We start from the raw sequence: 24,611 nt of genomic DNA, 5'->3' as shown, positions 1-24,611 counted from the left end.
CTGTAGCAGGAGCACAAGCATGTTGGAAACACCTCATGTACTTTAGACATTTCTTCTTCTTCTTCTCTTCTTTTTCTATTTATTTCCTTATTATTTACATATTGCACAGCCATGGAGACAGTGGACAAAGCATTTCACTACATATACTCTGTATAATTGTATGTGACTAATACATTTGTTCTGATTGTTGTTTCAGAAACAGGAAGTAAAGGCATGTTGACTAATGTTGAGATTTACCAATCTCTGGAGTGTTGTTTTTTTATATATTGCGCCAGAAATGAAGCAAAGTATTTCATTGTGTCATTTTATTGAAAAAACACACACTTAAAAGCCAGCTACAGGGAAGAACAGACTGTTCCTTGTTTCTATGCCGTGTATGCTTTTACTTGCACCTTTCCTCATTAGCCTTAGAAGCAACATTTCATGTCAGTGTTGTTAAGCAAAGTGTGTTTCAAAGCCACCCACTCCCCTTGAGTTTCAGTGATGGTTTCTCCCTGCAGAGAACAAAGGCTCTGTCAGCATGGACAACTGCTTTCTGATGCCCAGGGGTGAAATGGCCAGGAAACCGGAAAGTGACTGAAAAAAATGCAAGTTTGGAGGCTCACTGTTTGTAACTGTGACAAAAACCAACCTTGAATCTAAAGTAGCTGAACACACACAGAGGAGAGAAAGCTTTATCTAACTTGTATGAAGTTACAATAGCAGGCATGCCCACATAGTAAACATAACCATTATGATAAAGTCATATAAACATAAATATACCATAATCATGCTTGGGGACCATTTTGTGATCTTAGAACTATTATAATTATTATGGTATTCACATGAAACTGATGACAAGATATCACATTTTGTGTAGTTTATTTTGATTTTGGTGCATTTGGGAACCTAGAATTTAAATAAAAGATACATAAGGTTCTATCTATAGCTTATAGCCAAACATGTTTCATCTGATGCTCTACCTTAGTGATAACTGCATGAATTGCTACTTGAATTGCATTGTTGGTCAATTTTATGAACTCTATTATCTTTTAAAAGAAAGTCTTCGATGTGACCAAATGTTTTCCTGTCTAAATTTAAAGCTTGCAGTTAAACAGTTGTCTGTGCCCAAATATCTGATATTATAACTCCTTTCGGTTATTAATACTTTGATTTTGGGGACTAAGAGTAAATTGTCAACTTCTTCTTTCAGATAGACCCTAATAAGTCCTCCTGATTGTTTACATTTGAAAAGTGTGGGGCTGGAGATTGTTGTCCTGGATAGATTTAGCCTGTCTTTTGTTAGAGGTCTGTCTAAGGGCAGACCAGTCAGTCACATGGTAACAGTTTTAATCCTGCCTCAAACGCAGACACTGTCTCTATCTATCTGCAGAGCTGGCCATGTTCTCTACTGGCGACCTTGTGACTCATTTTAAGTGGAGCATTACATTGCACTGTACACCAACAAACAAACAAACACATGATGAAGGCTAAAGTGAACACTCAGAGTCACACTGGAAAAATAAAACCACCAAATATTGCCTGCTGCAGCATGGGATGCATTGTTCCAGTTATTTGCAAACGCATTGGCCAGATATATTTACTCAGCTTTCTCAGAGAGCATGCCGTCATTGACAAAGCTGACTAATAAGACCACTGCTCACCTGCTTGTCTGTGTCCTGGCTGCTAATACTTCAAGGAAGCATGTAAGGCTTAATCCCATATTACCGTGGCTATGTTAAGTGTAAGCATCTGACAGTCACACACTTCCAAGAGGAGTCTCCAAGAAAGGCAGGAAGATAATCAGAATTCCAGATTGATAACCTTGAGTTGCAATTAGTGTTTATAAAGCTTTACAGGCATCTTCAGCCTGGTATTTGCATGACATGACGGTGGAAATGTGGGGGAATTTGACTAGCTGCTCAGCCCCTCTCATTTCAAGACAATCCTATAAAGAGATCTTCTTGGCGGGAACCCATCGTTCAATTAAGTGTGTGTATTGTGTCTTTGCTGTGCCATTTCTTACACAATGGCCGGCTGGACACAACACTTGCCTAAGTCCTAAGTCTGTCTAATGAAATGTAAATGCCTTATTGTGGTGCCAAACTCAGACTTATACTATAGTGTACAGCAAAAAAGAATGCATCTATATGTTGTGTTGTGTGTATCATACAGTTTTTTTTTTATGTTTTGAAATGTAAAAGTGGGGTGTAAGATGGAGTGAGGGAGTTGGAGAAGGAGCCAAAGCTTTTCAGGTCAGTCTCTGGTTAAGTATGGGCTTACCACGCTCTCTCTCTCTCTCTCTCTCTCTCTCTCTCTCTCTCTCTCTCTCTCTCAGGTGGTAATCCCTAACTAATAGCAAATTAGGCTATTGCCAGTGACAGCAGCAGTGAGTTATGTCTTCTATTGCCTGGGAGGACATATCAATACTCAGTGACAAGGACGCAAATGTCCATGACAGAACAAAGTGCTTTTAAGACAGATGTCTTAATAAAACTTGATTTTATAGACAGTATGGTAGAAATGCAGTATACACTCCTGTAAGCACAAGAGGTTGTACAAGTATTCACATCCTTTACTTACTTCAAGTAGGCCTACCACAATATAAAAAATAAGAGCATTTCTATTTCTAACTTTGTATTCTTGTGTCTATGTATCTATCTTGTTACCTGTCTTCCTTTTTATTGCCTTTTTACCCTTACAATGACTCAGAGAACAAGATTTTTTGCACTCTGTAACTGTGCAATTGGAAAATAAAGTTACTTGAACTACAAGTAAAAGCCCTGTAATCAAAATCTTACTTAAGTGAAAGTAAATATTCTAGGCAAAATTGAATTAGGTTGCTTTCACACCTAAGCAGTATGGTCCGTTTTAGCCGAAGTGCTGTTTCTACTGATGCAGTTCCTGCAGTTTTCTACTGATATTTTTTACTTTTTTTGTGATGCCTTTATATATTTAATTCACTGTTCAATTTGTTAAATAAAAGAATGTTGGAAATCATTTGTTTTAAATTCAACAAGCAATTTGTTGTATTCTAGAAGAATTCTGAAAGCAGCAGAAATGCAGAACTGAGTACACTTTAATATCTGTTTATTTATCACAAGTAATATCGGTATCGGTTTTATCTCCAAAGTCATTCTCTAACTATTACATAAGGTTCTATCTATAGCTTATAGCTGAACATTTTTCATCTGATGCTAACTCTACCTTAGTGATAACTGCATGAAATGCTACTTGAATTCCATTGTTGGTAAATTTTATGAACTGTATTATCTTTTAAATAAAATCATTGACCAAATGTTTTCCTGTCTAAATTTAAAGCTTGCAGCTAAACGGTTGTCTGTGCCCAAATATATGATACCTCCTTTTGGTTATTAATACTTTGATTTTGTGGACTAAAAGTAAGAGTAAACTGTCAACTTCTTCTTGCAGATAGACCCTAATAATAAAATAAAATAAAATCTGTTTATTTATCACAAGTAATATTTGTATCGCAATATTCAATAACTTTCGCGTTTTGCATATTTTTCTCATACCGTGCAGCCCTACTACCTTTAGCTGTTAAATAAATGTAGTGAAGTAACAAGTACAATATTTGCCTCTGAAAAGTTGTGAAGTAGAAGAATAAAGTAGCATAAATTGGAAATAAACACTACACACACATCCTACTTGCAACACAGCCCATGTCATCAGCTTTATGTTGGATCACCTGTCGCCTTCTATATCTGTTCCAAATGAAATTAACCCTACATGTAAGTCACATAGCAGTCAACCATAGTCCTCATAAATCCACCGGAGTTTAAAATTTCAAAATAAAGAAAGCGGAAGGAAACAGACATCGGTGAAAATACATGCATCCGGTGGAATTTCATGCGGCACCGGAGCAATCCTGGAAGTGGAACATCAAGGATATAGACCGTGTGTGATTTTAGACCCTTTTTAGGGGGTGCTTTTAAAAAACAAATGTTAGTGCTTCAAGTGAATGTTTGTGAACTTGTCTGTTATTGGCAACTAAAATTGCTTAATGTTAGAACATTGTCTCAAATTGGTCGTTATTACTGTGACTTAAAAGTGTCATGTTTAGTTCCATCATAGTGTTAATAGTGTCAAAAAACGTTAGCTGACGTTGTTGTTCAGTAGCTAGCCCAGAGATGATCAGATAATGAATGAATAATTATAATGAATCCCCCATTCATTATAATTATTATTATGAGGAGGGGGTTAACACTTTTGCAAGGCACTGTATCCGTGTCATTCTCATTAGGGGCTGAGCCCCCCTAAAGGTCTGATCCTAGAATCACCCCTGATATAGACTCATAAACCTCACACTAGTGATCTTTAGTGTGTTGTAACTGCAGTGAGAGAGGCCCATGTATATAGATAATACACTTTATTTTTAAGAGGTTAAAGCAATAAGCAGAAAACACAGCTGTTTCTCTATTTGTCTGGTAGATTTCTGCTTTTGCAGATTCCTGTATGAGGAGACAAATGTCACAGTGAAGTCTCAATGAGTCACGCAGTGGCATGAGTCAAGAACCAAGAGATTTTACCCTTTGCTGCCCTCTTCAATATTTTTTTATATACAAAAACACATGAAAACCATCAGTGCAAAAACTTTTTTAAGATCTGCACAGGAAACATGACTTGAGTTATGACTCTGTCTGAGTCATAATCAGACAGAGAACAAATAACAGTTTAGTGTCCTTTGTTAAGGTGGCTGCAACCTGAGGACATTCAAACTGCAAGCATGCCAGTGTGTTGCAAGCAATTTGAAAAGAAAATTGATTTTATTTTATTTTTATTTGGTGATTTGAATCGCAATAAGACGTTTTTGGTGTGTGACATCAGAATATGTAACAGGTTAGCAGAATGATACATACCATAGGTCACATTAGAGTTTGGTTTCATGCCAGCTGAGAATGACAATTAACATTTAAAACAATGACTGACATTAAACTTTTTGTTTGAGTTATTATAGGGCGCCACTCTTAAACTATTTTGGAAAATACTATCTATATAATACTACATGGCAAAGGGACAATCTGATTAATTGCTTGACAGGCTGCAAAGAATGTTTTTGCTACTGTGCCAAGAAACAAACTGACCACGAGATCTGGGTGTTAACTGACAACAAGAGTTGTGCAATCAAGGTGGCGAAAACAAGAACAAGAGTCAACCATTCGTGCAGTACAGCAGTGCTTTAAGCTAAATGCTAAAATATCTTAGTTTAGTATATGTTAGCATGCAAATTTCATGGCAACCCATCCAATAGTTGTTTAGACATTTAACTCAATAACTACAAATGTTAACCTCATGGTGGTGCTCAAGAAAAGTCATGGGATTACATCCTCTGGGGACCATGAATGGTTGTACCAAATGTTGTGCCATTCCATTGAGATATGTTAAAACTTTGGCCTGCTGGTGGTGTCAGAGAAAAGTCTGAGGAGCATCAAAGTCATTCAGGTTCATCATCTAGGCACCCTGAATATCTACACCAAATGCATGGCAATCCATGAAATAGCTGTAGAAATATTTCAGCAAAAGCCAAAGATTTCAACCTGCTGGTGGCAAGGAAAAATCAAGGTATCACCAAAGTAATTAGGCTTTATCCTGACCATGGATGTCTGTACAACATTTCATCTACATTTGTCCAGTAGTTGTTGAGATAGTATTTCAGTCTGGACCACCCACAGAGCCATGCCGCTAACATGGCTAAATAGCATGTTCATTGGCTTCATTGTGTACTGCTCTGACTTGGGGCCAGAGGTGTTGAGACTTAGGGAACAAACTGAGGCACCAAGCTGCTATCATAGAAATGCTAGGTGGACTTGTACTAACAGTCTTTGTAGATATGAATAAAGTGCCGAGAAATATAAGTCCCTCCTGTACACTGCATAAATGTAGCAGCAGTGATGTCCATCTTAAACCCAATAAACTGGACTTTCCCACCCAAGACCAAAACCACACCAAGTTGCTTAGCAACAACCATTTAACATTTGTAAAGGAAGCTTGCTGGGGTAATAACTGTTTATTCTTGTCTTTCCAGTCGCTGGGCTGGAAGCCAAAGGTTTTGTTGTCTATTGGATGGCCTTGGTGTTTCAGTTAAACTGCACTTTAATGTATTTTAACAGCAGCTCTGGTTTACAGTTCCCTGTTTGGATTTGTGCTTACACACTGTTCTGAACCTCAGGGCTCCATTGCGGTGATGTACTGCTTTGTCTTTACATCCAAGACTCTTTGAAATGAGAGTGATGGAGCCCACAGGGAACTATAGGGCAAGTACATTTATGCACACATACACATTTAAATCACTAACATGTGACTGTCAAACAGTACCAATCAGAAAATGTTCCCGTGAAGTGAGAGACCTGGTTGATGGATTCATTTGTTTTTCACAATGCATTCTAAGTGTGTTTCTGAGGCAACTCACCACAACCTCAGGGATGATAAGCTGAGACATGGCGCCATCTTAAGGTGCCTTCCTAAACTTTACCTTAAAATGTACATTCATGGAAAGTAATCATCTGATTCACACAACTGTATAAACTTTTATTCCACTCTGGATCAATGCTGTAAAGCATTGTACTGGGAACTTACAAACTCACCCAGAACTGTAAGACCTTTTCAGTTGTTTTGAAAGAACAAGAGTGATTATTATCCAAGAACAAGAGTTTGGAGCCATGCTAGCAGCTTTTTTTTTTACTTTAGTTTCTCAAAGTTTACTTTGACCTAATGCTAATATCAGTATGCTAACATGCTCACAAGGACTAAGCTAATATGCAGGTGTGCAGGTACTTGCAGGTATATTGTTTACCATGTTCCCCTTCTTAGTTTAGCATGTTAGCATGCTAACATTTGCTTGTAAACATAAAGTATACTAGTACACTTTTAACACTTTATAAGCGGTATATAAACACAAAATAAATGATCTGCAACACACTCTAGGCTAATGTGGTTCTGTGGATACCCATTAGGGGAGGGTGGTGTATAAACAGATGATAAATAACAATATAGTAAAACACAATTGTAATAATATAAAATGTCTTCATAGGAGAAAGTATTGACATATATTGTACATCAATAAACATAAAATGCCCTTTTATCTGCTTACAACTACATTATGCTTAGTGTGTTTTAAACCATTTATTAAATGTTAATATAGTATGAACGCTAAATAGAGGGAGTTGACCAGATGATGGCGCTAGATGAAAAGTTAGAGGATGATCAATATGATTACAAGGCAGGGCAAGTTTATTTATATATACATTTCAGCAACAAGCAGACGTGTATAAAGTACTAGAGACCCATACTTGAGTAAAAGTACAAGTGCTCTATCAAAAAAGTGACTTGAGTAGAAGAAGAAGTGCTCTTTAAGCACCACACTTAAGTAGAAGTACTAAAGTATTAAACATTTTTTGTACTTAAGTATTGCAAGTAGTTTATTTTAAAATTTACTACTCAAGTACTGAAAGTAAAAGTACAAGTATTGTGTTATTTAGTTATTAAAGAAAGCAGTCAAAAGTTTGAATATCATATTGTTTATATTATTTCAAATGTATAGCCTAAGGCTGTAGCCAAAGGAATTAACAAATTATTATAAAAATAACAAATATTAACAAATACTGAAATAAAATGTACAATTATCACACTGCTCAAGTAAAATGAACATCCTCTCCAGCACAGTAATGATAAAAGCCCCAACTTTTGTATTCATGAAACAGCAAAATTTCAAAGTGGCTTGTTTGGTGCATATTTTTCCATGTAGCTCTTAGTCTCGGCCCCCGCTACCAGATGGTAGTGAGTAAATCTACTGAAATGGCCACCACACCATAACAGAGGAGTGGGATGTGTCAGACTAGAATCCAGAGGTAAAACCACTTAAAAAATGGTTGTAAAAAAAAAAAAAATATGGTAATAGGTATATATTCGCCAATCGCAAACCAGTACAGAAGGTATCAATAAGTTGTTGGGGGAGGGTCATACTTTTTTTGCCAAATCGTTTTGGAGGGTCATAGAAATGTTTATACTGGCGAGGGGAGGGTCGTGTCTTTTTGGCTATAGGTCACAAAACTCCTCCGATGGCCCCTTAAATAAATACAAAAACAAAAACAGTCCCTTACTGTCACTGTTCTACCTCCATACAAACAACTACCTCAGTTTGGTCTTCGTTTAATTGAAGGTTTGCAGATCATCCTGTGAGAGGCGTGAATGTCTGTACCAACCAACAGACTGACGTTGCCAAAAGTGAATCCACACTTTAAAATTCATGAGATACACTAAATAAAACACAACTTGTGCTTGCAATCCCACGTTTAATTGCCAAAAGCAAATGCAGTTATTTATCAATCTTTATATTAGCAGGCTGAGACGGAAACATTCAACATTATATCAATCGTTCCTTGTGATGGTGGATTTAACATGCAAACAGTTTAGTAACAGCTTGTTTTCCTAGTGCACACATTGGGAAAGAGAGGTTTGTCATACAAGGCAGCAGGAAATGTTTTGTTTTTTTCCATTTGAGGTTTAAACAAAGGGCAGGAATATTTTACAGGAGAGTAAGTGTAAGAATTATAAGTGTGGTGAAGTTCATCTGCCAAATCCAAAATAAAAACTGGATGCTTTTGCACATGAAATACATAATAAAACTATATTCTTTGTAACTCAAAATAAGGATTTACAGGTTAAAAATATTTTCTGGATGAATGAAGTGAACATATTGTACCATTAGTCTTTTTACCCATTGTTATCAAGTGCAAGCCAGTGCATGGCATGCACTTGTTTGACTTTTGTTTAGCATAAAAATAACATGGAGTTTGATATGAGGGCTGGTGCTGAATTTGTTGAGGCCAAAGTACATTTTAAACTAAACTAAATTTTTAATATAGTTTAATAGTTTAATAATATTTAAACTAAATAACAGCTACTCTAAATTATAGCAGCTACAAATAATGCTTAAAATAAATCCATGCATGTGTAATTGAAAGACATTCTGTTGTAAATATATCATACATAATTTCCTCAAAGCCCATCTTGCAGAACTTGGTACTTTCTACCAAATATCTTTCGATATGTCTCAATATGCATCTGACCATCATTTGAAAATATATATTCTGTACAATATAATGTAAATAAAATAAAACCTACAAACATACAGACTGACATGTTCTCTCTCTACTGATTTTTGCACCACCATGTCCTCTCCCAAAGCATCCATCTTAAAAACTTCAAACTGCACAGCAGCTGCAGCCACAACCTGTCACCCCCCTTAGCAGTCAATGTTGATGCTGGAGAGCAGCTCCTCTAAGGCCTCCAGTTTCTGATTGGCCTCCTCGATCTCGCTGTAAGTCTGCACGTTGCTGGCGATATGGTAACGGATTTCGTCCACCAGAGGGACAGAGTCCGTCTCGTGCCGCTCCTCCAACGACGCAGCATCCTCTTTGATGATCTCTGCAAACTCGGCCTGCTCCACCATCTGACACACAAGTTAGACAGGTACACACTGAGCGTGGCTGACCAGAGAATCCAGAACATCGACCTCAGCTCGCAGGTGTTAAATTGCTAAAAACTGGGATCTAGCTTATGCAGTATACAAAAAGTATTATTATATGGTCTCAGAGGTCTATCTTTCAGTCCCTCCAGAAAAACGTGATTATGCGATCGCATAATTCAATGCATAATCAGCCAAAGTCCGAATATTTTTGCGGGGGCCGCATTTTTTCAAATACACCGCACTTTCGCTGCATAAATTGCTGATTTCCACGCAAAACATGAGGGGCTTGCAAGATTTCATAATCCCCGCATTTTCGTTGCAAAAAGTCACATAACTTAGCAGAAATTTGAAAAATGTTGCGTTTACTTCACACAAGAGCATCCATTTTCCCGTGACGTTATGAAGTGACGTTATGAAGTGATGTTATTACGCGACGTGAACATCATCGAAAAGCAGGGTGAATCACCTTTTTTTCTCTTTTTCATCAAACCGCTGTATTTGCAAGTTCCCGCAATTTTATCGCATAAAATTGCATAAATATCCCGCATATTTCATCGCATTTTTTAAGAAAACGTACCGCATAATCAAGGATTTTTGCCCACAACAATCACAAAAAAACTCTGCATTTTTCTGGAAGGACTGATCTTTACTGTGACTTTTGGTATAATGGCGATGATAGATGTACTGTACAAGAAGTAGTCAAGTACTCAAGTAAGCAAATTATTTTTATGGGAGCACTTTAAAGTAATAGTTCAGCATGGTGGGAAATATGCTTATTTGCTTTTTTGCAAAGAGTTAGATCGATACCCCTCTCATGTTTGTCTGCTAAGTATGAAGCAGGAGCTGGGACGTGGTTAGCTTTGCATAAAAACAAGGGGGAAAATGTTAACCTGGCTCTGTCCAAAGGTGAAAAGAAATCTGACTACCAACGCCTCACTAATTAACACCTTAAATAGTTTGTTTTATGCATACAAAAATGACAAATTGTAGTTTTATGGAGAGTTACACTTGTTCCAGCTTCAGATTCATCATAACGATATGAAGTGTTGAGTGCACTTTAGCTACCAGCTGCGAAACCCCAGACACTCTCTTGTCATCCAACCAAAATAAAGCCTCATCCAGTGTCAAAACAGAGAAACAGACACCCACCCGCTCAATGGTCTTGGCCATGAACTCTGTGCAGTGATCCTCCAGCCGAGAGAGACGGAAAAGCTTTGCCATCTTCCACATGCACATAACGTTGTCCTCACATATTGTCTTTGCGAGCGCCTTCCCACAAAGACGCTTCAGCCCCGGCAGCAGATACATGTCGGCCACGCACAGCACGTCAAACACGATCTCTGTTATTAGCTGGACATTAAAAAAAAAATCCAGTCAGCTGTCAGATAATAATGATGACAGCTGTAACATGTTGTTTAAGGGGGTTGTGTTCACAATCACTGATTATGTTTTTAAAGATCATGATCATGTTATTATACTTTTTTGGTGGATGTTCCCACCCAATATATAGTTTAAATATTGAGTATGTTAAAACGTCAAGGATGCAAACATGTCAGGGTGGGACAATATGAAATAACATAATAACTAAGGTTATTAAAGGGCATGCAATTTTAAACCAGCAATAACTTTACAAGCTGTAAACTCAACACTGACATATTAAGTTGTTATGGCAAACATGTTTGCAATCAGTAGCCTCTTATACATCCAGCAGGCATGGAGCAACATTAGTATTCATTTGAAGTTGTAATTTGCCAATTTGGCTTTTAGCTCTGCTTTGGTCTCCCCTGACCCATGAAGGAAATATCTGGCTCTTTAGCTGCTAAATTCCCCACTTTGTTTTATCACATACATACACAGTCATTTAAGCCATTGTTAATCTAACAATATTGATTACAGCTGCTTTATGTTTAAAAGCATAAATATAAAAACATTAAAATTTTATTTTATTTTACATTTGTATGTAAAATACAACCAAAAGAGCTCTTCAAAGAGTTAGTATTATAGTCAAATAATTTTAGGATAATAAAAAAAGGAAGAAGAAATAGTTAAGTTGCATATTTATGACACCCCTGTATGCAGAGACACTTTTTTTCCTATTTTTACAGACTCATGCCTAGGAAACCAGTTTGTCAGCCACAAATTGGTCCCTTGAAAGGTGATGCTTCTGTTTCATCGTCTTTTTTATGACTCCTCGGCTAGTAGACTAACAAACAGTCCTTTTTAATTTTCTCACTTAATGACAAATTTGCATCCCTGATAATCGATTCCAAAAAATAATCTCAGACAGAAATTGTGCACTAACCTGTGTGTCATCGGTATAGATGTAATACATGACGTGGATGAATATTTCATGGGAAATGTTGTGTAAAGTAATCACTGGGGTGCTGGGTTGGGACTGCAGCTGCTCTCCCTCACTGAAGTGGTCCTCCAGCAAGGCTTTAAAATAATCACTACGTCCGCAGAAAAACGCCTGGCGACAAACACAGTGAGTGACAGGGTGTTGGAGTCTGTAATGTGACTGAGGAAAGTTGTGCAAGCTCTGTGGTTTATACCTTATGACACAAGAAGTTGAAACCGTCGACTCTGAAGCAGATGTCAGGATAAGTAGGGAAGCGGTCGACTCTGTTAAAGGGAAGTTCACCAAATCCAACCTGTGGAGGATCAACAAGGGGAATAAACAAAGTCAAAATAGGCTCACCAAACTGGTATAGTAGCAGATATAGTGTTTTTATGCCACCATGTTCTTACTCTTAGTTCAATGGGAAGTGCACAGTCTGCTAACTGAGCCATCTCCTCCTGAAGTTGACAGCTGAGAGGCTCCAAGCTGAGAACCTTCACACAGATTCCTGGCTTATTGGACACTTCAGTATGAGGAAAGAAAGAAAAAAGGGACAAGACGAGAGACATCATTTGTGTGGGAAAAAAGTCAATATAAGCCCTAAATAGAAGGGTCAAGAGTTGAATAAGACACTACAGTTAAAGGTTCAGTAGGTAACTTTTATAAAAAAATAACTTTTTTTGTCTTATTTGCTGAAACTGTACATGAAACATATCATCTTTGAAAAAAATCATGTTATCTGCCTCCCCCTAGTGCTCCTAATGTTATTTGCAAGTTCCCACAGTGCCCGAAGATTTGTTTATCAGTTGAATTATATTTAAAGTTAAAGAAAATCCACTGTTAAAGAGTCGTGATGCATGATGTTTCCAAAGCAAATGAGTAATCCTAATAAATAATCGTAATCCCAATATTTACCAAATGAATCATGATTGTGGTTTTTGCAATAATCGAGGAGCCCTAATGCGTATTGCATTGGTAATACACATACATGTATTAGCAGTAAACGTGAACCAAGCTTACTGTCTTACCATATTCATACACCTGTTTGCATTTATTCTCCAACTCCTCAATTAGATCTTCCATTTTACACTGTTTAGCAAGTCGTCTGCAGTCTTCCACAAGGCTTACATCAATATCCATTCGTCCTGCAAAATTAATTAAAAAAAAGGGATGAAAAGATTTGGACTCTTATACAATCACACCTTGTTAATTCTTTTTTACTTTCTTGACATGACTACACACACAGTAGAGGCTCCAGCAGTTCAGTCTGAGTTAATAATAAACAGTTGCAATCTTTTCAATGCAAAATTCCATCTTTATATTTTCTAGACAGTGTTTCCTTGCTGGGCGGCAGTGGATGGACAGTAACAAAAAGCAGTACTTTAAAGACTGTAACTTTGGAAGATGCCCATACAGATAATGCATTTTCACAGAACGAGGACTGTTGAAACATGTTAGGATGGGCTCTCTTAACGACTAGTTTGGACAAGAGGATTGATTTCAGAAAGAAAAACCCGTTTCAATGTTCTTTGTGTTGCCTGACAATTGTTGACAGACCAACTTAAATTCTAATCCTATCCTTTAAAAGGTACCCTGAAGTTTTTGTGTTATTAAATTAAAGTTCAAGCTATGTGTTTATAATAATATCATGATATCGAAAGCAAAATATCATTTATTTGGCAAATCAAATTTAATTTATAGAAAATAAATTTACAGTCCCAGCCTGTTAATTTATTTCTGGTTTGATTATTTTTCATTTATTTAGGGTGATATTTTTCCAGTACAAAATAAAAAGTTACAAGATTTGTATGTCATTAAAATAAATTATTTTTATTGGGTTTCCAATTAATCCAGAATAATAAATATGTGTTACTGACACAGTAAAAAAAAGTATGGACTAAATTCTCCTGCAAAGTCTTAAAACTGTGACCAATGTTGAAGCCTGAATATTTGCAGCTCACCTGTATAGGAATATTGCAGGATGGCTCCAAAGGCTGCAGGGTTGATCTGAAATCAAAATCAGTTTTATCCATACAGATGTAGATAGACACAATAAGGCTGTATGGTTGTCTATTATACACAGCCATCTAATAAGGTCGACAACATGCAGCAACACAGAATAAATCAACCATAATATATTTTCTTCTCTACCAGTGGGTGTTTGAGGGTGATCAAGCTCTTCCCTTTCCATTTGGTCTCAAACATATCAGTGAAGTACTCGGAGCGTGCACTGAGAATACATCGGTGGGCCATAAACATTTGTCCATGAACCTGGAACTTGACGTCACTGTGTTGACCCTGCTCCAGTAACCTAAAGCAAAAACACAAACTTTTAGATTTAAATTTTAGATTAGATAGAAGTATGCAGGTGGTAGTATACAAGTTTACAGACAAACTGCAAAGGTATTAAACTGTGCTTTTGCAGTTCATTCTTCTAATTTTCTTTTTACTGTACACTACTAAAACAGCTGAGGAGAATGAACTGCTATGTATCCTGCTCTGTAGACGAATTAGATTATTTACATGAACGGCCAACTCACATGTGCAGAAAGTAGTTAAAATCGTCGCGCTGCATGGCGCGGACACTGATACACTTATAATCTTTGAGCAGGCGCCGAACAGATTCGTTTAGACAGGCGTACATACACCTCTCGCCATCAAACGTGTTGGCTTCGCACTTGGCACCTGAAAGCACAGCAAAGAAGAAGAAAATATATGATTATACTAAAGAATATTTCAGTGTTATAATGCTCAACATGGCATCACACTATGTAGTTGCACCACTTTTATTATGTTGCATTACTTAACAAACAACCTTACCACTAGCCAACAGGTACTGGACCAGCTCCTCATGACCACAGAGACAAGCATAATACCTGAAAAACAAGAGTGTTCACATTTTAAGTTGTTGGAAAAATGTGTGCTTTGTTACAAGTAGACTACTTGTCTATATTATACTTACAAAGGGGTGCTGTCCCATTTATCTCTTACATTGAGGTCCACGTCACGTTGTTCAACAAGGTATCTTAGAGAAAAAAGAAAATATTGGTTAAGTGAGGTAGATGCACACAACCTGCCTGAGCCACTAACAAAGTCAAACATTTTCAGTGAACATCAAATGGGTGCATCACACCGGAGAAAAATGTAAGATGGACAAAAATTGTTCTTGCAGCTGCATACATATTACAAACATAAGTATTATTGGGTATATAAAGCCACCTTTTTGATGACCCCTTTGATTTTGGATGTATCCTATGCCATCTACTGCTTTCATCAGATCCATGTCAACAAAGTATGTTTTTATCTACATTTTTTAGGACACTGATGTCTTCATTGGATAGGACAGATCATGTATCCTGCAGTGCTGGAGAAATAAATGTTTGCAATTTGGGACTGAGTTGGCTGGATGACTTGTTTTGACTATTACTGCTACTTTGGTAATCAGCAGGACGTCAGTCTGTCCCAAAGCAGTAACTTAGATGTTTCAACTTGCATCACTCCAAAGCTAAGCTGTATAGCTGGCAGCAGTAACGTTAATTCTCCACCGTCTGGTAAGTAACGTTATCCAGCACTGGCACATAGTAATTTTACTGAGCAGCTGATTTACAAACGTTAACGTTAGCTTAAGTTACCAGCTGGGTCATCAAAGCTAATGTTAGCAACCCTAGCTGCCTTCCGTGTTTACCTCACTATTTCTTTGCAAAACAATGCTGTTCGCTTTGAGTGTAGCTCGTCCAGCAGGCCAAAATAAATAAAGGCTATTGTTTTGTAAGATAGGACTGATGAAAACAGAAAACAACAACTGCAACCACATAACACACAGGCAAAAACAACCAACCAAACGTCAGCTGATCCTTTGGTTACCTGACTCTACAAATGTCGCCCTTTCTGCAACTACTAAACAAATCGTACACATCCATGATCGCCTCGGTGTTTTCGGTCCTCTGTAATGCATTGAGACGGCCTGTCTACTGGACAGGTGAGCGATGATTTAATGTAGCTTCAGAGTTTAATCGGTCGATGCTAAAGAAGTTGGCTGCCTGTCACACAATTCTTGCACAGTTGTTGACAAACTCGGCTCCTCCTCCTCAGTGTTTTGGTGGAAGTGGTCCGGCAGGCACGTCACTATGTCCCCTTCACTTGGTATAAAGAATAACGGTAAACTGGCAACGCTTCACAAGACTGCAGACGTTCAGTATTATCCTGCAACAAAACGTTAAGTCCTGCTGTAATTTATTTTAATTTTTTTTTAAATTTTTACATCATATGGATTTCAGCCGTCAATGAAATGTGTTGTCATTTCTAACGGCAGGTATCTAGCCTAACCTAAATGAGAGTCAGCGAGTGTTAACGGTTATAGAATGATGAAAATCGGAGCTCACGCAGGCCACATGAATGCAGCATACGCCAGTGTTCTATCAACCCTTTTGCTTTTGCGTCTTGAACAACTGTTTACTACGATAACATGGATAACAGTAACACTGAATCAAAAATAGTTTACCTTATGTTGCTTGTTAGTTGTTGCTTTTTATTTTTAAAGTTTACAGATTTATATATTATAATAAGCTAGTAAAAGTGGGAGGCGGGGCTCGATCCCCAGGGGGGCTCCAAACAGTTTCAGGGGAAGTTCAGTGAACGGAAGCCAAAACTCTTACATACGGTAGTTATCTCACCTAACGACTCCCCCATCCTGCAGTGCCCCAAGCCTATATTCGAATACTGAAGACATTAAAAACAGGTCATAAACATTTTTTTTTTAACTACCTAGGCTATTTACCTAAAACAAATTTAGCAAACTTTACTTAAAAAGGAATAAGCTTGATCAGGCTTTTGACACACAGACAATATGTTAGTAGGATCAATTAATTGTTGGTTTTGGTCTTTTAATGAGATTTCTAGAAAATAAGACAAATATAGAATGTCATGAGACCTAATATTTAAGCCCTCATAATGCAAAATGTAGTTATTATCACCACAAAGGTAGCATTGGTAAATCACAAAAGTGTCAACTTCAAAGTTTAAAGCAGGCTTTTCGGTAAAACCTTTGAGCTGTGATTGTTTTACAAGAAACGCTCCCAAATTCCAAGCATTTGCTCTTTTACAGCGACCAGATTGCATTGTAGATACATATATAATAGGTCAGCTTCTGTCCCATCTCTCAAATACTCCCCTCCATGTCTGTCAGTGACAGGTAAATTACAGTTTTGCTCTTTACCTGTGACAGCTCTGTTACCTGAAAGTGAAAAAAAGTAGTAGTAGTAGTAGTAGTTGTGCAAGGTGCAGAACGTGTTGGTTAAGTTGGGATGCACCGATTTGATTGTTTTTAGTGCTGATACAGATACCTGGGCTTTAGGTATTGGCCGATACAGAGTACCGATCCAAGATAATAAGCTGTATGGCTCACTGTGTGGAAGTGACTGGGATCATTCTTTTATGTGTAAGGCAACATCAGGCATGACTTAAACATTGATTTTCTGACTTTGTAAAACTAAATGTTACAAATAAATACATACATACATATATATATATATACATTTACATAATTGTTTAATTATACATATATATATATATATATATATATATATATATATATATATATATATATATATATATATATATATATATATATATATATATATATATATATATATATATTAGGGCTGTCAGCATTAACGCGTTAATCGCGATGTGATTAAGGGCCGAGCATAACGTGTGAATTTTTTTTAATCGCATGCTGCCATTTATTAATTTACTTTCACTTTACTCGGCTTTGCGTCGTGCCTAACAAGATACTATTTTTACCCTTTGCCACACTCTGCTGCTGCAGGCTGCAGGCATGATAGAAAAAGATAGCAGCAACAAAATTCTGAATGGCACTTTTAATTTTCCAAACCTCCCAGACGGGTCGAAAGCCATATGCACATTGTGTAACACCAAATTAAAATATCTAGGGCTGCCACCTCTTAGTCGATTAGTCGACTAATCGGTCGTTTTGGTCTTAGTCGACTAAGATTTCTTTAGTCGATTAGTCATTTTTTATGCTTATTCATGCTTAATTACTTATTTCCAAGAAACTTCTGAGCACATTTACGGTAAACACAAGATTTAAAGTGGTGCTTTTGCAGGATTAATTGTGGAGAAACTCAGTTTTACAGATGGTTAATTAACTACATTTATATTGAGCTTTTCTAGTCTTAACCACCTCTCAAAGCGCACAACTCTGTCAATTAAATCAACTAATCGATTAGTCGACAAAATTTTAGAAGTGTTAGTCGACTAAGGATTTCTTTAGTCGATGACAGCCCTAAAAATATCACCGAAGCACGTCAAGCTTGAGCTAACACCTACGAGCTAAGCATAACGTGACTCAGGTTGATGCTAGCGCGCTCAGGCAAAGCACTATTTTGGAGAGTGCTAGTTGCCAACCTGTGGATGAAACCAAATCCAAAAACATTACTATAGCTCTTGCGAAATGGTTGGCATGTTCTGAGGGGGACAGTAGTTTCATTTGCCGTTGAGGGGGACAGTAGTTTCACGCACGCATACACAGCCTGTACGACACGGAGAAAGCAGCTGGAACTCCTGCAAAGTGATGCAAGGTGATCACTGGGCGTCAGTTAGTAATCAAAATTATTTAGGAGTTACTGCACACTATATTGACTCTGGATTCAAATGTGTGACTAGATTCACACATTTTTCTTTTGTTTACAGTAAATAAATAAATAATAGACAAATACAAATCTTAAAATCAAGTTCATAAAGTCACTTTCTTTGCATTCATTTGATTCCCAATCAAGATACACGATAAGAATTTCTTTTCATTGTTAATATGTACTTAAAAACAGTTCTGAAATGCAAAATAATAGAATTTTAATCATGTGATAAAACATGTGATTAATTGCAATTAACTATAGAAATAAAGCGATTAATTGCGATTACATTTTTTGTATCATTTAAAAATAAGTCATGATACCCGATCCAGCTATGAGTCAGTATTGGCCTAATATTGTATTAGTATACTAGTATCAGTATCAGATCTGTGCATCCCTAGTTATTGGTATTGGATTAGATTCAACATTATTGTCATTATACAGGGTACAGGTGTTTAGACAACGAAATGCAGTATGAGGGACAACTCACCATTTCTTCTGTCATACCAAACTCTGAGGAAATGTAATGGCTTGGCCGAGTTTGGCCCAAAGGCTGCCAGCATAGCTTCTCCATACCCAGCAATTCTGTTGTATATAAATTTATTACATTAGATCATATATGAAGACAATATGTATACGTTTCTTCTGGGCAGAAATAATCCTGACACAAAATGTAGGCATCTCCTCTGGAATTGCACAAATGGAGTTTATTATTGCACACAATGCCCGTCGTATGTGTGTTTGTTTGATGTGTTTGCCGTGGTGTCCATGTCATTACCAATCAGCCAGTGGAAATCCTAGTCACTGTGTACATGAATCACCTCATGGGTGACATACACATAATTTGCATTGAAATCTGGATCATTGTGTTTTAGAGGAAATAAAAAATGACCATTTTAGTGCTCATTACACTTATATCCCTTATTTGGGATAAGAGAGAAATCCCATCAAAAGAGCCATGTTACAACATTATTGAAATATAATTCATAGGCCATATAATAGATGATTCTTCTGATAAATAGAAACATGTGTAGTTATAAATCTAATGTACCGTGAACTTATTAAAGCACTAAACCGGGATGCTGAAATAAAACAGGATGATGCAACTCGCATCAGTTTTCCATTTGTCTTTGACCACCAGGAAGACCTCATACAGCTGATTAGAGCTCTCTCTCTCTCTCTCTCTCTCTCTCTCTCTCTCTGGGTCTCATGGTGTGGTTTGCACTGAGATCAGCACCATTTACTTCCGCACTGCAACTTGTAAGCCATAATTGCTCACCTTTCCAATAACATTCCCTATCGTGATATATCTTACATGTGTGGACGCACACAGAAGCCGCCAACTGACCAAACTTGATAAACCTGCCCTCTGCTCCTTTGAACAACATGTCAAACTAAATCATCTCATTCCCCTTGAAAAAACAAACAAGTCCATAAAGACATGACTCAGATGCACCACAGACGCCACAGCGACAATGTCGTCATACGCAGATATTCAGAACTCCCTGTTTGTGTGTTCCTTAAGCTCCAGTTAAGACTGACCTGTGTTGTGTAGTTTGAAGTGGAGAATATGTGGCTCTCTTGCAAAAGCATCCATTCAACTGGTTGTCTTTATATCAATAGCAGTCATCCACATCAACAACATTGTCCTTTCCAGTCGAAAAAAAAGGCTTTTAATGGGGGGGACTGAGTACCAGGGCCCTCATGTGAGGAGGGCCCAAAAAGATGCTAGAATGAATAGCTGTGGATGCGGGGAGGGGCCCATAGAAAATGCCTTTCTAAAGGGCCCAGAATTTTGTGCTACGCCCCTGGTTGTGTTGACTCTGATAGAACAGTAAAAGTAAGCATAAATGCAGTAAAAACCAACATCAACAATCTTTGCTTCATTTAGAAAAAAAGTTAATTCACTTGTTCACGTCCACCCCCTACAGAATCACTATGATGTTGTATCGAGACACAATCTACAAGACAAAAATGACAAAAAGAGGACATATTTTAGCCTTTAATGCATGTATTCTGGCTTTTCTTTTCTCCATCTGAACATGTAACAGCTTCATCAAAGATGGCTATAATTACAGAGGTATGATCAACAAATCATTTTAACATTTACTTTGCATGCCACCGCCAATAATTTCTTGTTCCTTCTTGCCTGCTTCCCAAAAATCATATCAGTGACATGATCCATGCATACCCAAGATCAAACCCTTGCTATTATTACTGTTTTTTTTACCGTGTAATGTCTTTGCCAATGAGACATGTTTAACCTTAACCAGAGTTGACAGGACATCTGGAACTGAGGTCTTGGTAAGTCCAAACCTCTGTACGTTGAACAAAGCAATCTCCATATCTGACAAAAAAAGAGCTAATAGAGACATTTACGTCTGTGTAAACTATATTTGTAAAAAATAATTAATTATTGCTTTATATATACACAGCACAGACAGACACACTCCCACAGTCTCTCGCAGCTCTTTCTCTTCAAGCGTTAGCCTACTTACCTCGATGGCACAGCATCAGTGGCAAACCTCCACAAGAAATTTTCACCTAGTTGTATGAGAGACTTATTTTCTATTAAGTTGGGTTTTTTTTTAAAAGGAAAGAAATTATTGGGTAATCATTGTCAAAAGGAATAAAGGGAGAGTTTGAAATTTGACACCAAAAGGACAGCCCAGTTTTTAGTAAGACTCTCCCAAAGCCAGTACATGGTTTTATAATATTTAGGCACATTTTCTAGGTAATCTCTATATTGTCTACAGCATATTATTGTCACCTTTTGTGGCATTTGTTTTTCAACTTCAGCTTTCAACTTCATTTGTCCCTGAAGGCTAATTGTTTTGCTTTCATGGAAAACTTGTGACAATCCTGCATGTTAAATCACTCCCTTACTGCTCCCACAACAATACTGTGCCCTACAACAAAGTCTCATTTGGGCATAAAGCCCAAAATATTTATTCTGATTCCACAAATGGGTTTTTTGGCTCTTCATGACCTCTTGGATCTTTTCTTTCTAATTTTGGACTGACCAACCTTGAGGAAACACTTTTAATGGATTGCTCAAATGCAGCATACCTGAAGCTGCATAGCAGGCCTGAATTACAGCGTAACAGACACACAGACACAATACATCCTTAACAGTGAGGGTAGGTGGGAGAAGAAGTGGCATGTGTCAGACTGGTTTACCCACATTCGGGAGCCACACAACTTCCCTATCACGCCACACCCAGACTTGCCTATAAAGCAGAAACCAAACGATAAAGAGATGCACAGACAGAGCACAACTACCACCCAAACCCCTCCATCCTCACCAGCAGTGAAATCTCCACACAGCACTACCATGAGTATGAGGATCACACGCAGCAGCCGCCAAGGAGTACGCATGTCTTCAGGGGGCTTCAGTAGCATGTCTATGGGATCCTACTCCAGCCCCAAGATCAGCAGCAGGGCTAGCCAGGCGGCCTCGATTACAGCTGTGACTGTCAACAAGAGCCTGCTCACCCCAATGAAGATAGACATCGACCCCAGCTTACAAGTTGCTCGCAACCAGGAGAAAGAGCAGATCAAGACCCTCAACAACCGTTTTGTCTCATTCATTGATAAGGTAAGAGGAGATTTCACTTAAACTCATGCTGATGGATGTTGAGTGTCAGATATCATTTTAATAACCCTGATAATCCCTGTAGACACTTTATTGGCTTTTGAACAGATACTTAAAAGTCAACAACTTATCTCTATAAAAAAATGATAGAATCCTTTTGATTTGGTACGTACTTTTTCCTTGTGGCACAGGTAAGACACCTGGAGCAGCAGAACAAAATGCTGGAAACCAAGTGGAAGCTGTTGCAGGGACAGACTGCCACCTCCTCTAATGTTGAACCCATGCTGAAGGCCTACATCTCCAACCTCCAAAGGCAGCTGGAGTTTCTCAACAATGACAAACAAAAACTTGACATGGAGAACAATGTAATGTACAAAAATGTGGACGACTACAAGACAAAGTAAGAAAGTGTTGTGAAAGAAACTGAACAACTATTAAAGTCTGTGAACGGTTAAGGCATGTGGTAATCAACTGCAAACTGATCCCCATAAGTAATATGATTTATGTGGTGTGTTTCAGGTATGAGACAGAGATCATCCACAGGAATGATACAGAGAATGAATTTGTCATAATCAAGAAGGTACAGTCATGATGGCTATGATAGATACTTGAGTGTGTATAACACTGATGAATGGTATGTTCTTCAAAGTAAAGAAAAACAACAACTCAAGCCAGGTTAAGCTCTTTGGTATAAATTCATTACATTCACGTTTTTCTAAGCATTTTCTCTACTAATAATTTTCCTTGTTGGGCTACAAAATGTGTTATCTATTACTGTGGTTATAAGGAAATAATCTTGGCCACACATTTTAAAGCTATTCACATGAAATGTAACAGTATCTTTCAAAAGCAAAAGGTTAAGCATTGAGAATGGGTTGTTTTTTTTTTTTACTGGCTGCCTGCAGGACGTGGACGCAGCCTACATGTCCAAGATGAAACTAGAAGAAAGTGTGCGTCTTATCCGTGATGAATTCAACTTCCTCAAGGCTCTGTATGACAAGGTACAAAACCATTCGCTTAAAATGTGTATACTATAAGAAAACCGATATAAGAAAAGCTTGTTTTGTTTTCTGGATTTTGTCTTCTTACTGTTGCTGTATGTATTGTTATTTTATTTGTTATAAAAGGAGCTGCGTGAGCTGCAGGAGAGCCTGAAGGAGACCTCCGTGGTGGTGCAGATGGACAACTCCCGTGGCCTAAATATGGATCAGATTGTGTCTGAGGTTAAGGCTCAGTATGAGGACATTGTTGCCCGCAGCCGTGAAGAAGCTGAAAGCTGGCACAAAAACAAGGTAAAGAACTAAAATATGAATGCTTACATGTCACTGTTTACGTAAAAAAAAGTTTGTCTTTAAAACTATAAAACATAAAAAGGGCTTAGCTTAGCAGTTAACTAAAGCTCATACATCTACTAGAATACCCTGTTATTTTGACAGGAACAACTCTTGTCAAACATAATAATTACTACTTTGTTCCTCTGTTTGATCTATTGGGGCACCAGTTTGACCAGATGACTGCAGAAGCCAACCAATACGGCAATGAGCTGCATAGCACAAAGGGGGAAATATCTGAGCTCAACCGAATGATCAGCCGCCTGCAGAATGAGATCCAGGCTGTAAAGGCACAGGTGAGTGAAAGATTTATGGAGGGCCTAATATGTTTAAAGTCAAAGGCAATTGGTACAACTTATTGTTTGGTTTTAAATGTAATATTTGTTTTAATAAAAATTTATCTTTTCAGCGTACCAACCTTGAGGGCCAGGTAGCCGAAGTGGAGCAGCGTGGGGAGGGGGTCGTGCAGGATGCCAAGGCTCGCATCAGGGACCTGGATATGGCTTTGCAGAGGGCCAAGCACGACATGGCTCTGCAGCTCAGAGAGTACCAGGAGCTCATGAATGTGAAGCTGGCCCTGGACATAGAGATCTTCACCTACAGGAAGTTGCTGGAGGGAGAGGAGGAAAAGTGAGTTGTATTGGTAGATCTCAGCAGTGTCAAGTTCTCATGACCAGGGGCGTAGCACAAAATTAGAAAGTCCAACAACCCTGCTCATAACTCACTAGTTGTTTGAAAGCACTCTTGATAAAGCAAAAATATGACCTTTTGCATCATTGTTGTGCACCGAACCACAATGGGCTCATTACTGCCCCCCTGAAGTAAAGCAAAGTTAACCAAGAACAGTAAACAGACTTTTATGTGTAAAATCGGTGGAGTTCTTCTTTATTAACCTTTTACTTTGCCAGTACATCAATGATTACTGTATTATGTATTTTATGTATTTCCTGCTTTCTCACTGACAGACTTGGAAATGACTCTGTTGTCAACATCCAAACAGTCCCCACCAAAAGTAAGTAGGCTACTTTTTGAAGATACTGAAGATAACACAAATGTTTCCACTGGCATTAGGATTGTTATGACAGCCCGCAATGTGTGCTTGTATGTGATATTTTTACTGTCATCTCCACAACAGCCGTCCAGGTTGACAACTCTAGGCCACGAAGACGAAGTGCAGTTCTCATCAAGACAGTGGAGACCAAGACCCATGACAAAACATACAAAACTG

General features: G+C 37.9%; 2 protein-coding genes across 2 annotated transcripts; one reads left to right on the top strand and one right to left on the bottom strand.

Moving 5' to 3' along the window:
• Nucleotides 1-8,271: 8,271 nt before the first annotated feature.
• abtb1 (ankyrin repeat and BTB (POZ) domain containing 1) lies at nt 8,272-15,913 on the bottom strand. Its single transcript, XM_028582923.1, has 12 exons — nt 15,672-15,913; nt 14,770-14,832; nt 14,628-14,683; nt 14,348-14,492; nt 13,959-14,118; nt 13,769-13,814; nt 12,836-12,952; nt 12,218-12,330; nt 12,022-12,120; nt 11,772-11,939; nt 10,619-10,819; nt 8,272-9,451 (listed from the first exon to the last, which is right to left on the bottom strand). Exons 1-12 carry the CDS (start codon nt 15,725-15,727, stop codon nt 9,245-9,247), a joined length of 1,431 nt encoding a protein of 476 aa, XP_028438724.1. The 5' UTR covers nt 15,728-15,913; the 3' UTR covers nt 8,272-9,244.
• A 6,028-nt stretch (nt 15,914-21,941) lies between these two features.
• Nucleotides 21,942-24,017, top strand: LOC114558735 (keratin, type II cytoskeletal 8). The gene is made up of 7 exons (XM_028582924.1): nt 21,942-22,055; nt 22,244-22,452; nt 22,572-22,632; nt 22,958-23,053; nt 23,180-23,344; nt 23,554-23,679; nt 23,793-24,017. The coding sequence occupies exons 1-7, from the start codon at nt 21,957-21,959 to the stop codon at nt 24,015-24,017; spliced, it is 981 nt and encodes a 326-aa protein (XP_028438725.1). The 5' UTR covers nt 21,942-21,956.
• Nucleotides 24,018-24,611: the final 594 nt, after the last annotated feature.

The sequence above is a fragment of the Perca flavescens genome, chromosome 7 (genome assembly GCF_004354835.1).
Source record: "Perca flavescens isolate YP-PL-M2 chromosome 7, PFLA_1.0, whole genome shotgun sequence".
NCBI lineage: Eukaryota > Metazoa > Chordata > Actinopteri > Perciformes > Percidae > Perca > Perca flavescens.
The sequence above is the reverse complement of the archived record's forward strand: the minus strand, read 5'-3'. Positions and strand labels throughout refer to the sequence as shown.

Bases quoted from the DNA above. Each gene is read 5' to 3' on its own strand.
- abtb1 (XM_028582923.1), bottom strand. From the start codon at position 15,727: ATGGATGTGTACGATTTGTTTAGTAGTTGCAGAAAGGGCGACATTTGT. The intron at 14,833-15,671 runs GTAACCAAAGGA...TTTTTCTCTAAG, and splicing joins GGCGACATTTGTAGAGTCAG to ATACCTTGTTGAACAACGTG. The intron at 14,119-14,347 runs GTGAGTTGGCCG...TTTTTGCTTTAG, and splicing joins TTTAACTACTTTCTGCACAT to GTTACTGGAGCAGGGTCAAC.
- LOC114558735 (XM_028582924.1), top strand. From the start codon at position 21,957: ATGAAGATAGACATCGACCCCAGCTTACAAGTTGCTCGCAACCAGGAG. The intron at 22,633-22,957 runs GTACAGTCATGA...GGCTGCCTGCAG, and splicing joins AATTTGTCATAATCAAGAAG to GACGTGGACGCAGCCTACAT. The intron at 23,054-23,179 runs GTACAAAACCAT...TTGTTATAAAAG, and splicing joins TCAAGGCTCTGTATGACAAG to GAGCTGCGTGAGCTGCAGGA.